The 15,136-nt window shown below is 36.4% G+C and overlaps 2 protein-coding genes across 3 annotated transcripts; one reads left to right on the top strand and one right to left on the bottom strand.

Annotated features, from left to right (window-relative positions):
* Positions 1-8,316: 8,316 nt before the first annotated feature.
* Positions 8,317-8,808, top strand: LOC110944598 (60S ribosomal protein L12; the record flags this gene model as incomplete). The annotated part of the gene is made up of 1 exon (XM_022186254.2): positions 8,317-8,808. A coding segment is annotated over one exon (336 nt), but the record flags the coding sequence as incomplete, so codon positions are not given.
* A 1,729-nt stretch (positions 8,809-10,537) lies between these two features.
* Positions 10,538-12,950, bottom strand: LOC110863901. 2 transcript variants are annotated; one of them, XR_002549460.2, is made up of 3 exons: positions 12,641-12,950; positions 12,477-12,562; positions 10,538-11,601 (listed from the first exon to the last, which is right to left on the bottom strand). XR_002549460.2 is itself a non-coding variant. In XM_022113124.2 (2 exons), exons 1-2 carry the CDS (start codon positions 12,878-12,880, stop codon positions 12,485-12,487), a joined length of 318 nt encoding a protein of 105 aa, XP_021968816.1. In that variant the 5' UTR covers positions 12,881-12,950; the 3' UTR covers positions 12,398-12,484. The 2 variants fall into 2 exon arrangements, 1 of the variants encoding a protein (XP_021968816.1); XM_022113124.2 differs by lacking the exon at positions 10,538-11,601 and having other exon boundaries at positions 12,398-12,562.
* Positions 12,951-15,136: the final 2,186 nt, after the last annotated feature.

Below are 15,136 nucleotides of genomic sequence, written 5' to 3'. Positions count from 1 at the left end.
CACACTGGCCATGCACCATTTAATATCCATTAATTCCATTTCCTCAGCATCGATTTGATCGTAATCCTCTTTCGTGAGCATTGGATTACCGATCTTTCCGGCCACAAAACTACTATAGGATTCCAACACCATTCCCAACAAAGACATTTGATTTTTAGCTACTTCTTCAGAATAATCTTGATCACTTTCAAGATTTAATACAATATTGCATTGAAGTTTTCTTCCATTCTTTGTTGCAGAAATGTTTGGATCGAACGATGAAAATCTTGTGCTGCTTGATCCCTGAGATTTCTTTTCAGAAGAATCTTTCACATTGAAAGCAGTTTCAATTTTTGGAGAATGATTTGTTGTTCCAGTAACACCACTCTTTTAGTACAAGCTGATGTCCTGCTCTCCATCATAATTCTTCATCCTGGCGATCTTTCTCTGCTCCATCTCTTGAGCTTCCAGGTGTTTGATGAAGTCTCCCAGTGTCAAATTTTTATAATCCTTTCTGTTGGATCTTAGAATCATCAGAAATGTTCCCCAAGTTTCATGTGGTAGCGCATCTGCAAGTTTTTCAATCAATTCATTAGTATCCTTTTTAATACCAAGTTTCGACATATTTCTCACCAGGTTACAATATCTCTCGATAATTTGCTTGGTGTTCTCGGATTTTAAACCACGAAACAAATCAAATTCTTTCTTCATGAGAGACATTTTGTTTTTGAGCATATCATCACTTCCAACAAATTTTGCTTCCAATTCTGTCCAGATTGAATAAGCAGTTCCATCATGTTGAAGCAGTATCAAGATATCTTCTTTTATCGCTTGCTGAAGCAGACTCACCATCAATTTCTCATCCCTATATTTCTTTTTATCCTCAGTACTCATTTCTCTAATTGTTAACTGAGCATTATTCCTTGTGGGCCTAACATATGGTTCTTCAGTGTGTTCCCAAGCATCCAAATGATACGCCTCAACCCAATTTCCAAACCGTTCGGACCATGCATTGTAATCATCAATATCCATGAGTTTAGGCGGTTTCTGAGACGTCCCGGTTTCGTTCTCAAGCAAAGCATTCTGAGTGATTGTGATTGGGCTAGCAAAGGCATTATAGAATTCAGTGTCCATTGTTCAGTTGTCCAGAAGTTCACAAATTTCCAAGCTTAGGCAAAATCAGGTTCTTGGAGCGAAATCCCAAATGTCACAAAAACAAAATCTTAATTGTCACAATAAGCGAAATCCCAAGTGTCACAAAAAGCGAAATCCCAAGTGACACTGGAGCGAAATCACACTGTGCCTTGTGAGCGAAATCACTCTTGAATTGCCCACAAAAGCGAAATCCCAATTTAATGGTCCACAAGAGCGAAATCAGCAAGTGTCCTATGAACGAAATTAGATCTTTTGGTCCTCAAAAGCGAAATCAGCTATGATCCAGGAGCGAAATCAGGCATGACATCATCATTTTCACGAGTCACTATAAGCGAAACCTCAAAAATACTAAGTTTTAGGTCGATTTTAGCTTTGAAACTTTCAAGGGTTTATTAATGCATGATTACGAGTGCTGTGTGTGAAATTGAGCTGGTTTTACCGTGAAAAATTTTCAAAAATGACAAAGAAGGTGTAGAAAATCAGAATAAGCAGCTGAAATGGCAAGAACTCTTCCTCCTGAGCTCTGATACCACTTGTAGGATCGTTTTCGGCCCTGAATGAGTCGATCAGAAGAATTCCTATCCAAAACAAGAGGCGGAAACTAATGCTTTGGTGCGATTTCAGCTGGATTCACTTTTAACTGTTGTTGTATTGACCTTGATAACGATTACAAGCTCTGACAACACTTCGGCAGCATTTCGTGGCTTACCGGAAGACAACATCTACAACTATGTTCATGATTTCGCTCATACAACCTATATATATGTTTCTGATTTCGCTCTTACAACCCATGTTCACATGAGCGAAATCAGTAAACTACCACATAAGCGAAATCATCTCTAAAATGACACATGAGCGAAATCAGAACAATGACACATGGGCGAAATCACCTCTAACACATGTTTCTTGGATTTCGTGCCCTGTTCTAACTTATACACTTCAAGACTCGATACAAGACGTAGTCGACAGACGGATGCACCAACAGATCGACTGGCCATCCGACCCACTACTCCACCGCCTTAATCTCTCTCTCACACTATAAATACCCGTACACACATCACTGTTCACTGATGTGACAGCCCTATCCGACCAACTCGCTCCCAGCTCGTTCTCAAGCACTTTTCTCTCGATTCAAGGCTATTCTGTAAGTATTTCTCCCTAAATCTTGTACTTCCATCATCACTACACACTTGTTCATCATCTTCTCCACTGAAATCACTCATTTTCATCTGGAAATCACCTGATTTGGACCTCTTGAAGGTGACATCATCAAGGTTGCTTATGCAATCGGTTGTGTGACGTCATCCTGTCAAGCTTGGTTCAGATCTAAAGGATTTCTACACTATACAACACAAATCTCAACAAGATTTCCACAGAATTCGACATATTTCATCATTCTTCCACTATTTTCAAACTTTTCTTCAACAATCTACACAAAACCAAAGGAATCTAGACTCATTCAGGCTCTCTACTCACTCTTTAGTTGAGAACCGGTCTGAAAACGGAATTCCACCGGAGAGATGACCGATTCACGGGTTAAACATGAAGTTCCATCAAGAACGTTATTTTGATCGAATGGGGTGATTCCCATCCGATCGAATGAGCTGGACTTGATATGGGTTTCCATTGTTTGACACGTCATCATGCTATCTCCGTTAAACTTCAAAACTTTTAACTTGAAAAATTTTACGAGATTTCAAACCAACTGGTCGCCCACTCGAGTGGCCATCTGATCGGATGACCATCCGATCGAATGACCATTCGACCAGGTGATCAGTCTCTTTTATAAACTCCCAATGTTTCGAAACGATTTGATCAAAACTTCATAATTATCAAACCCTTAGTCAAATAGCCATCCGATCGAATGGCCATCCATCCGGATGACCATCCGACCGGATGACTTGATTTATACTACAACAAAAACTTCAAAAGTTCAAAACGATTTACAAACTCACTCAGTCGTTCGAATGATCAACCGTTTGAATGGTCATCCGTCTGGATGACCATCCGATCGACTCACCATTCGACACTCATCCAACGCACTGTTTACACACTGTTCAACGCTCACGCTACTGTTCTATGCTCAGGCTAATCTCCAACGCGTTCCCTTTAATCCAAGACTGTGTTTATTTTGTTAAACACATACTGTGAGTATACTCGAACCTCTTTTCTTTTAACGCACTTTTGGGGTGTTACATACGTTCGCTATAGCAACATACACCAACACACACGCAAACTCTTTTAACGCTAACCGCTCCCGCATGTTATACGTGAACTTGAATGCTTGTTACTATGCTTAGACAGTGTTACACGGTACCGCCTCTAGCAACGATAGTACTATAGTTTGGACTCAGCACCTGTCATGGACAGGGGTTGCTAGGGATCACATCTCTTTACTTCACGTGTCCGCTGGACATGTGTCGCGCATACTCTACAACGCAGTCTTGTGGTTAAGTGTGAACATAATTTTGATAGTTCGCCCGTTACGTCATACATGCTGGTTATGCTTAAACTTGTGTACTCACCTTTACACTCTGTGTATTGACTTTATTTTAACGTATGTGACAGGTTGATAGGATGCTTTGGTCTGCTGTATTGAAACGAAGTAGGAGGTCTAGAAAAAAACTAAATAAATCTGAGTTGTCAGAACAACTTATTTGTTTTTGAGACTATATCTGTAATGACTGTTTGCTTTATATGTTTGATGGTATGGGACGTTAAACGTTAAATATAATGACATTAATAGTTGTTATGGATTCTCTTGAACAATCTGTTTCGCTCAGTGCCACGCCCCGATGTTTCCGCCATCGGTTGGGGTGTGACACCTTACATGATAGATGTCATAATATACCGAGATAGACCTAATGGGACATTAGTTTCCTTCCATAAGTTTAACCTTAAATGGGTCCTTACATATGTAACAAACAATACTGCTCTCCTTTAGAGGATAATAGGATAAATGAGATTATTTCCTTACACTTCATTAATTAGAAGCCTTAAGTAAGTTCAAATCTATACTCGTTTATATATTACTCACATTGCAACACACTAGATATGTCTAGATTTATGTGAAGCATCTAATAGAGTATTACAATATCTTTAAAAGAAACGAGAGGCTATAATTTAAAGAAGAAGTGAGAACTCAAACCGGTTGATTACTCTAACTTTGTGATATTCAAAGATGACAAAATGTAATTTCGGGTATATCCTTATGTCAGCAGACAAAACCTATCTCGTGGAGGAGTCATAATAAACTGATAATAACAACATAAGTTATAATGACGTAATATGTTTTTTATCACAAAGCAATAGTCACTAAATGTTGTTAAAATTTATCAGTGGACTCATAAATTTATTAACTCCATATAAATTATATTGAAGACTTATTGTGATAAAGTCAGCTGCCATGTCTCCTTAAACAGTAACAGTTCGAGAGGTGCTGCATTAATTTTCGATACGAAATTAATTATTCATTTATGAACGAATTGAGGAAACTAAATTTTTGTATCGAATGCATTCATGATATGCTTAAGGATCCTATAAATAAAAGTCTATCACCCATAACTATTATGTAAGTGCTTATAATAATGACGAGTTTATTGATGACTATGTACAACTGCATATCGTACTATAAATGACTAACTATTAATTAATTTTCCTCATCAGTTTGTTTTTGTATGTCTCTAACATATGTTCTGCCAGGATAATGACAAATAGACAAATATAAATACAAATCAAACGTTAAAGGGTTTACTTATTTTGATCATAACTGTTAGGTTTTAAATTGAGGCTGTAGTATGATTAATAGGGGTCCTGAGTCGAATGATGATTCAACGGCTGTATTTCTCTGCTACGATTCTTGGTTTAAAGCTAAAATGAGTATTGACTTCTGATCAGACTAATCTAATACTCATGATAAATGATTACTCGGCTAAGTGGGAGAATGTAAGATTAAATATAATTATTAGATTATATTTAATTATGTAGCCATTATAATCATTTATATTATTTGGATCAAAATATATTAAAACCTATAATATAATTAGTTGGTAATTGTTGATGGGCCAAATTACCCTTATTAACTAATTGGGTTTCCCCTTGGGTGTATATAACGAGATTACTAGAGAAGGATTAGGGTTAGACATTCATAACATCAATACTAAAATTGCCTCCTCTCTCTCCATTGCTATGCGTTCTTCAACCCTAAAGAACTCGGTACTACCATCATGAACAAACATCCTAAAGGGGAACCAGATCAAGCTGACAACTATGTCGAACTCCATGGCTGCGTCTCTGACTGGATTCTCTGCTGACCTGTCTGTTGTATCAGGTATTATTTACATGTTTTTCATTATGTTTAAAACAGAACTGATCAACACAAGCCGCAAAGCATAGCGGTAATTATGTTAATAAACGAGACGGGAATGGTTTCTCACGGTTCTAATACTTGTCTCTCCGATCATCAAATGGGACAAACATGAGCTTTTGATGAGATTAAAAAGGCTATCAATCGCATTCTTGTTTAGCTTTATGCCATTTAAATTTATCTGAGAGAAGCTGCAAATAGCCAAAACCAACGCTAAGAACAGTGGATGTACTTAATCTGACTAGACTATTTTTCCAGTATGTTTATAATATAGGGTGACTTAAATCAAATCCAGATTTGTGTCTATATTCCACATGATAGTAACTTTTTCCTTGGTCAAGGCACTGCAAATTTTTACATTGTTGTAGCTTCCCCACAATAACCCGCGGGTAGTTTGATTAATATAAGGTTTTAGCCATTACTCACTGGGCTGGTAATAGACCCTTTGGTTCTGGTCTAGACAAGTATAGGTTGGTTTGTCTTCTGGGCTCTTCAAATTGGGCTAAATCAAATATATATTTGAACTCAGAAGTCCAAACTTCTAAAACTGATGGGCTGAATTTACATTCTGTATTTATCCATACAAAAAACCAAACCAAAAACATCCTTCCATTTAGAGACGCACAACAGGAACCGGTTACGCAACCCAACCTGACAAAAAACCCGAAACCCGACTCTACCTGCCAGTTATATGTTGGTTCAAGTTCCATACCCACCGGTTATATATTGGTTCCATAACCGATGATGATTTGAAACCCAGTGGTGGACCAAGAAATTATTTGCTAGGGTACGGATGAGTGGTTCAAGCATATTTTCAGGGGGGTGCGGTCGGGTTTTTTGCCTAAAAAATACACTAATTTTTTTTTTCAAGGGGTGCGCCCGCCCACCCTAGGCTTCACCTAGGTCCGCCCCTGTCGAAACCGCTTCCAACCCAAGTATACCCGGCCTAAAGCGGTAAAATCTGAAGAAGCGGAACCATAAAAACCTAATCACTTCCTCTACAAAACCTGATTCCTAACCTGACCTGGGTATTGCCATACCGCACCCTGTTTTTGAGCTTGTTGACCATACACGTAACCAGTTTCAACCCTATTAGTCATTATGTTAGAAGAAGATATAGTAAGATTTTTGTTTTTTAAGAGTAAATTACAAAAATCGTCCTTTATATATGTCATTTGTTGCAAACTGTGTCCTTTATCTTCAATAATTATAGAAAACGTACCCGATCTTTGCAAACCCTTGCAAATTATGTCCTTTAGCTCTAACTCAGTTAATTTTGTGTGGTTAAATCTGACCAAATGGACCCCATATGAGGGTATCTTGGTCATTTTACCTAAATGCTAAAATAAATAATAAATAAACTATAAATAAAAGAATTTATCTTTAAAATTATATGTGTATATTTGCAGACATCAAATACACAGCCCCCTCATTTTCCTTTTCTCTCTAACAATCCTAACACCACCACAATCCACCTGTTGCCGCCGCCACCACCACCGCCACCCTCCTACCACCACCACCACTTCACTGCAACACCCATTTCGCCCCATTTCGTAAGCCCCTGTTTGTTCTCATCCATCATTGAACACTATATTGAACCAATTTTGAAGTGGGTGAGCGAAATTGATTAACGGGGACAAGACCGACGGGGCTGTAGCTGTGGTCACGGGTGGTGGAATTACCCAATCTAGATTCAGCCCCACAAATTTACTCACATATATATAAAATGAAGGAATTACCCATCGAAAGTGTTCTTCAACTCCCTCTTCCAGCATCCTCTTCCTGTTTGGCAAAGTGTAAAACACTATCTAACACAACAAGTATATAAATCTCTGAATCAGAAACTTCTACTTTGAAACACAATTAGTTCACTAAATAAAGATGTTACCAGATCTACATCTTCCAGCATCATCATCCTCTTCCTTGTGAATGGAGACGAAGAGACTTCGAACAGATCTACGTCTTCAATTGTTCTCATGAGCTGCTCATTGATCCTTTCCTCTTTCTCGATTCTTTCTTCATCTTTGTATGTTATAATACCTTTTTGGTGAAGTGTATGACAGAGAATCAAAAATTTTTTTTGAGGTGTCTTCAGCCATGAAACTCAAATACACATCAAACTTGAAGTCTTTGTGAGTGGATAACGTTGAAGTAGATGCCACTGATCAATGTTTGTTCAGGGATCGAATAAAATGAAGTCTATATTGGGAATTTGTGAACTGATTGGAAACAAAATTGGAAGAGATGATCAAATAAAAGTGTTTATGGAAAAACAGGGGTAAAGAGTAAAGGTTAATAATGGTCAACAAAGGGGGAAATTATTCATTTATTTATTATTTGTTATAGAGTAAACTGCAATTTTACCCCCTGAGGTTAGGGGTCATTGGCACTCTTACCCCTTCTAAGGAAATAATTGCAATTTTACCCCCCACTGTTCACTGTTATGTCGCAACCTTACCCCCTAAGCTCAGTCAATGGTAGTTTGACCATTATATGTAAGGGTATTTTGGTAATCTTACCCTATATTTATTTTTATTATTATTTTTATTATATATAGAGTAAACTGCAATTATTATTGTTATATCTAGATCTGAACCTCCATCATCATCATCTTCAACCATCACCGTCGCCATCTGAACCGCCACAACCACCACTGCCGCCACAACCATCACCGTCGCCATCATCACCACCCCCGCCACAACCAGTCTTGTCTTCTTCGTTATTGATAAGTCTAGATCTGAACCTCCATCATCATCTTCAACCATCACCGTCGCCATCTGAACCGCCACAACCACCACTGCCGCCACAACTAGAAACATACAATTTTGGTGCAAAAGAAACAACAAAAGACTGGAAAGGCGAAGGTGTCGGTGGTGCCATCAGCGGCTGCGTTGGTGATCAAGGCGTTGAAGGAGCCGGAACGGGCCCGGAAGAAGGTGAAGAACATTAAGCATAGTGGGAACATATCGCTTGATGATGTTATTGAGACAGCGAAGATTATGCGAGCGAGGTCTATGGCTAAGGAGTTGCAGGGGACTGTGAAGGAGATATTGGGTACTTGTGTTTCCGTTGGGTGTACGGTTGATGGGAAAGACCTAAAGGATTTGCAGCAGGAGATTGCGGATGGTGATGTTGAGATTCCTCAAGATTAGATTTATTCATGATCATCAAGGTGTTTTGGTAGGAGGGTTATGGTTTCAGTTGTTTGTTATTTGTTTTGTTTTGTGACTCTTGCTTTAGTTATCTGGTTTTGTTATATCATCAACAGGATTTTATATGTTTGGTGTTCTAGTAGTTTTGAACTTTAATAGTTTGTGATTGATTCTTCTTCTTCATTGACTTACCTTTTTACAACTGTTGTTAAGATTCTATAGGATTTGTTAGTGTTTGTTAAGATCAAGAACATTGGTAGGTTTGGGTTTTGACTCTTCATGTTTGAGTTATAAAAGCAGATAGGTGTTTGCAGAGATGGATGTTGTTGCAGCGGAGGTGGTTGTTGTCTTACAGTGGTGATTATGAATGGTTTGGTTGTATGTATGTGTATGATTGGTGGCTGGGGTGTGGAGATGACGGTGGTGATTGTTGAAGATGAAGGCGGGTGGTGGGTTTTAGAGAGAGAGAGAGAGAGAGGGGGGGGGGGGGGAGGAAGAAGATGGTAGTGGTGGTTGTGGTGGTGAATGGCGGTGGCAGTGGTGGTTGAGGGTGGTGGCTGGAGGTGGCAGTGGTGAATGGCGATGGCAGTGGTGGCAGGGGGTAAAATTACAGAGTAAACAAAACACAGGGGGTAAAATAAAAGGGTAAAATAGTCATTTCACCACCAAGTCAACAGATCAGTCAACAAAATTGAGCTTAAGGGGTAAGGTTGCGACATAACAGTGAACAGTGGGGGGTAAAATTGCAATTATTTCCTTATGGGGGTAAGAGTGCCAATGACCCCTAACCTCAGGGGGTAAAATTGCAGTTTACTCTTTGTTATAATTGTTTGTTTTAGTAATCAAAGTAACATGACCAAAATACCCTTATGTAAAGTGCTAAAATAACTGAGTTAAGGCTAAAGGACATAAGTTGCAAGGGTTTGTAAACATCGAGTACGTTTCTTGTATATATTAAAGATAAAGAACACAGTTTGTAATAAGTAACATACATAAAGGACGATTTTTGTAATTTACTCTTTTTTAAATGTCTATTTTAGCAATAAATAATTATAAAAGTAAATACAAAGGTTAAAGTAAATAGTTTCGGTATGTTTCATCACCAAATGTACATTAAACAAATAGAAATAAGTAAAAGGGTATATAACTAAAGAGTATCTTGGAAGCATCTTTTTAAGCTGACATCTTTAGAAGTTATTAAACAAAACATAGTAAATCAATGTTTAAAACATTCTTTATTTGTAACTTGAACGTACCACGTTATGTTCAGTTAACTCACGTGGGCATAAGTGGTCCCTAATATAACTGGTTTCCGTTATAAATCTATTTTTTAATATTTTTTTTTTGAACGGTAAATTCGGATCACTGACGGACTACTGGAGTATCATCGTGCCACCAGCAGAACCACCCGATCATATCCATCTCCACTAGGCAATAATGTCTATACACCAATTCAGGAGTAAACCCAATAAATCTGGGAAAAACCCTCTTTGTGGGAATCGAACCCATGACCTAATGGTCATAAGCTTTATCCCACCACCAAGATACCACTAAGCTATAATGCCATGGGAAAAAATAGACCTAATGGTCTATTTTTTAATATTAATCCACCCGTTAATTTACTTTAAGTTAATTCAACCCGACAAAGCATGCATGCATGCCTACATAAAACACATGCATATATTTTGGGAAAACCTCTCGGCTGTTAACTAAATAATATTCAAATGCCAATAAAAACTATTTTTAAATAAAGAACCATTAGTTTTTTAAATCCGTGTAATACACGGGTTGAATGCGAAATAATATGTATATGCAGTATTAGAAACAATGTGAATCATAACATGTATATAATCGTTAGCAAAGAAATTGCATAGCTCACAAATTTGTAAATATTTCTTTGTACACAACGTTTGATGTAATGTTTGTAACTCTATTATCTTTATCTTTGATCAACAGTTTTAGTCCTTGTCTACTTTTCACCTAGATAATGCAACATATAGTTGGCCATGTGTGAAAACAGGTTGTTTCAGAAACAAACCAACCCTGGATAATGATTGTCCTTGACTCTTATTTATCGTCATTGCAAAACATAATGCCAATGGGAACTGTCTTCTTTGAAACTTAAATGGAATCCTTTTGTCTGGAGGGGTCAAATCAATTCTTGGAATAAAAGTGCGATATACCTATATTGCTTCTAGATATGACCTCTGCTTCTATAACATGATTATAAAGTGATATCACCTTTAGTCTAGTTCTGTTACACAATCCACTTTTTTGATCAAGATTTCTTACGAGCATCACTGGAACACCGACCTTGAGCACTAACTTATGGTTAGGCAAGCCAGAAACTTTAAGTCCATTTAGGAAATCAGGTGAGTATAAACTTTCATATACCGTATCATTCACATACTATGACTGGCATATACTGTCTGAACTTAGGAATTCTTTTTCATCCCTGGAAACATGGATAGGAGGCGATCGTTTATTTCTTGTACAACATCATTTTTTGTTGCAAGTATTGCTCTTTCTCGGAAGAAATTAGGTTGTTTTGAATTGTCAACAATAGAAGGATAGACAAAGTCAATTAGATTAGGAATTGGATCCGGTGAATCAGCAATGAGAAGATCATCAGGAATATCAATAGTTGCCTCACCATCGTTTGAACAACCAACCTTTCCTTCACCTAAATCCAAAATCCATTGTGCGAAAATCTTTGTTTGTTCAATATCAGACACTTCACTTCCTAAGGTTAATCTCTTGTTTTTTTGTGAGCCTTAGTACTTTACATTTTTGCCAAATGTAGGAAGAACTTATAGATGAATTTACAATGTCTTGTCTACTTCCATTGGGCACGACAGGGAGGATCTGTCTGAAATCCGCTCCAAAAACAATCACCTTCCCTCCAAATGGGGAAAATTTGGGATAGACAACTATATGAATCTTATTACCCTGTAAAACAATCAAAAAATGTAACTGTTCATTAATATCAAAGAATATATAGTTTTGGTAACGTAGATTTATATAATAATTAAATCAACCTGTTCATCAAGCAGTATCATTTCAATGGAGCAACTTTCATTGCCATTCTGATTCATACGCCTTATCCACAATCTTATTATACAGAATTTTATCGTAAAATCTTTCTTTGAAAGATCTAGGTCGCTAAGCAATGTTATCTTTGGTGATTCCATAAGGCTATATGAATTTCTAATTCAGTAAGATTCAAACTAAATTATATAACATTTAACAAAAATATAGAATTAAAAAATAAGAACATATATACCAATAGAGATTTAAAACATATATATCAACATTAATGAAAATTGTTATCATTGTGAATCTGATTATAATTATCTCTAACTTAGATTATAATTAACTAAATAATAATTAATAATTAAATCTTTAGTGTAGAAAAATAAATATTTTCCTATTTTTTTTCTCCAAAATTGATTTTTGAACCAATTACTTCTTATCATTTGTTAGATTGGTGAAAAAGCCAAATAATATTTTTATTTTTTTATACTGAAGTCAAATAGCACACAAAAATCCTATTATGTTGTTCCAGATTCAAAAGTTTACGATAGATTGCTTATATCTTTAATAACTAAAGTCAAATATTTTTTTTTTACTTTTTTAAACTGAAGTCAAATAACACACAGATTATCATTGCGTAAAGTTTATTTGGAAAATATCAACAACTCATCTTGTTCCTTCATTTTGTTCTAGATTCTAAAATCTGGGATGGACTGCTTATATCTTTAATCTTTAATAGTTAAATATAAAGGAAACTACTATATAAAACACATGGTTCTAAGTGATGGTACCTTGGTATTCACAACCACTCAAGAGCTACCAGAAGCATCAATTTCAAATCATACGCCCCTCTTTTGGCATGTTCATATGCCATGAGCTGCAAATTTTGTGTATTTAATTAATTATACATGCGATGGAGTTAACTTATGTTTAAGGTTTATGATCATTTACATACCTCTTCAAGTCCAGATGAACTGTCCACCTTTCCGGACATGTTTTCGCTGCGTCGGAAACTTGAACGGAGCCCAGATGAAGCGATGGTGATGAATACCACCTTTCCGGACATGTTTTCGCTGCGTCGGAAACTTGAACGGAGCCCAGATGAAGTGCCGGTTATGAAGACCACCGGATCTGCGTCGGAAACTTGAACGGAGTCCAGATGAAGCGCCGGTGATGAAGACCGCTGGATCTGCATCGACAATTGCCGCAAATGGTGTTGGAAGGTTAGGGTTTGATGTGTGTAAATAATAAGGGGACTTTTTGTATGACCCGAATTGTTTATGTGATATCGTTATTTGTTAGTTTTTTATTAGTTATTTTTTATTTTATTATTATTAATTAAATTGAAGGGAAAAGTTGGTAAGTGGAAGAATAAAGGGGGAATAGGCTGAGAGAGTGACACGTGGAAGGAACGGATTTTTGTTTATTATAGTAGTAAGATTTAATTAATTATACATGCGATGGAGTTAACTTATGTTTAAGGTTTATGATCATTTACATACCTCTCCAAGTCCAGATGAACTGTCCACCTTTCCGGACATGTTTTCGTTGCGTCGGAAACTTGAACGGAGCCCAGATGAAGCGCTGGTGATGAATACCACCTTTCCGGACATGTTTTCGCTGCGTCGGAAACTTGAACGGAGCCCAGATGAAGCGTCGGTTATGAAGACCGCCGGATCTGCGTCGGAAACTTGAACGGAGTCCAGATGAAGCGCCGGTGATGAAGACCGCCGGATCTGCACCGACAATTGCCGCAAATGGTGTTGGAAGGTTAGGGTTTGATGTGTGTAAATAATAAGGGGACTTTTTGTATGACCCGAATTTTTTATGTGATATCGTTATTTGTTAGTTTTTTATTAGTTATTTTTTATTTTATTATTATTAATTAAATTTTAGGGAAAAGTTGGTAGGTGGAAGAATAAAGGGTGAATAGGCTGAGAGAGTGACACGTGTAAGGAAAGGATTTTTCTTTATTATAGTAGTAAGATGAGATCCGTGTATAATGTACAATCTAGCCTATATTTTTTTAGAGTAAATTATTTTTTGACTCCCTATCTTTTAGTTGTTTTAACTATTTGAATCCAAAATCAAAACGTTTAACGCCCTGAGTCCCTAATCGCTCATTTTATAACGTTTTGAGCCTAATTTTGTTAATTTTATAACGTTTTGAGTCCAATTTTATTAAAAAAATGGACTCAAAAGGTTAAAAGTTGGACTCAAAAGGAAACAAAAAGTTATAAAAAAACGTTTAAGGACTCAGGGCATTAAACATTTTGATTTTAAACTCAAATAGTTAAAACCACTAAAAGACAAGTACTTAAAAAATAATTTATTTTTTATTAATCTATTATTGCACATATGTCTATACGTGAGACAAGAAGTGGTTATCATGATCACTATCACTTTAATAAAATGAAATTTGATATTTTGATGACCACTAACATATACGAGATGGGAAGTGGTGATCACAATCGTATTAGTATTAGTGAGACGAGACTAGGTGATTAATATCGTATAGGTGAGATGAGAAGCGGTGATCTCTGCCATATTAGTGATACTAAAAATGATGATTGTTGCCAATTTAGTGAAACTAGTATTAAGTTTCTCGTGTTGCGGCGGGCACATAAAACTGTGTTAAATAACATCAATATCACACTGTCACGATCGACCACCAACATTGAATTTGTAGCGTCTTAATACGAAGAAATTATACTGAAACGTAAAATATAGAAAATAATAACTAAGTCGATCTAGGACCCGCACATTATCACGAACCCGTCAAATGGGAAAAAATAGACGAGTAAAACGTTGAACCACACAAGGATGTTTTGTCGTATTAACTCGCAAAACATAGAACGAAACGTAAAAACGCTGAACCACACACGCATGTTGCGTCGTGTTAACTCTTAAAATTTAGAACGAAGCGTAAAACGAAAAATTTGCGAAAGATGAAAAGTATAGAAGACCAAAGTTAAAAATAAAAAAATTGTGAGGTTAAATAACAAAAGATAGAAATTTTTGGGTTAAAAGTGAAAAATCAAATAGTTTTAGTCTTAAAGTATTTTATCAAATACTTTTGGACCGAAAGTAAAAAATCATTTAAAAGAAAAAAAAAATCTCTAAGATCATGTGTAGTGGTAGGTGAAGTTCAAGCCCCTCCCTCGGGCATGAAACGACATGTGGCATCCTAGTATGGGGCTTGAAGTTAAAATGAGTGTAGTGGTATAATGTCCCATGCAATGATTAACCAATTATTATTTAAAAAAATTAAAACTAATAATATTTTTTATAATAAATAAAAATTACATAAATACTAAAACACAAACAAATAATACTATTTGACTTAATTTTCATCTTTGCTTTCGGCATACTAGTCTGGATTTTTTGTATATTTTTTATACTAATTTTTTTATGCTATATTTTTCTTCTGGATTTTTTATGCTTTATTTTT

Source organism: Helianthus annuus, chromosome 6 (genome assembly GCF_002127325.2).
Source record: "Helianthus annuus cultivar XRQ/B chromosome 6, HanXRQr2.0-SUNRISE, whole genome shotgun sequence".
NCBI classification, from domain to species: domain Eukaryota; kingdom Viridiplantae; phylum Streptophyta; class Magnoliopsida; order Asterales; family Asteraceae; genus Helianthus; species Helianthus annuus.
The sequence above is the reverse complement of the archived record's forward strand: the minus strand, read 5'-3'. Positions and strand labels throughout refer to the sequence as shown.

What these genes read in the sequence shown, in the direction of transcription:
- LOC110863901 (XM_022113124.2), bottom strand. Translation starts at nt 12,880, where the DNA reads ATGCAGATCCAGCGGTCTTCATCACCGGCGCTTCATCTGGACTCCGTT. An exon ending in GTTCATCTGGACTTGAAGAG is followed by an intron (nt 12,563 to 12,640) that starts GTATGTAAATGA and finishes CAAAATTTGCAG; the next exon opens with CTCATGGCATATGAACATGC.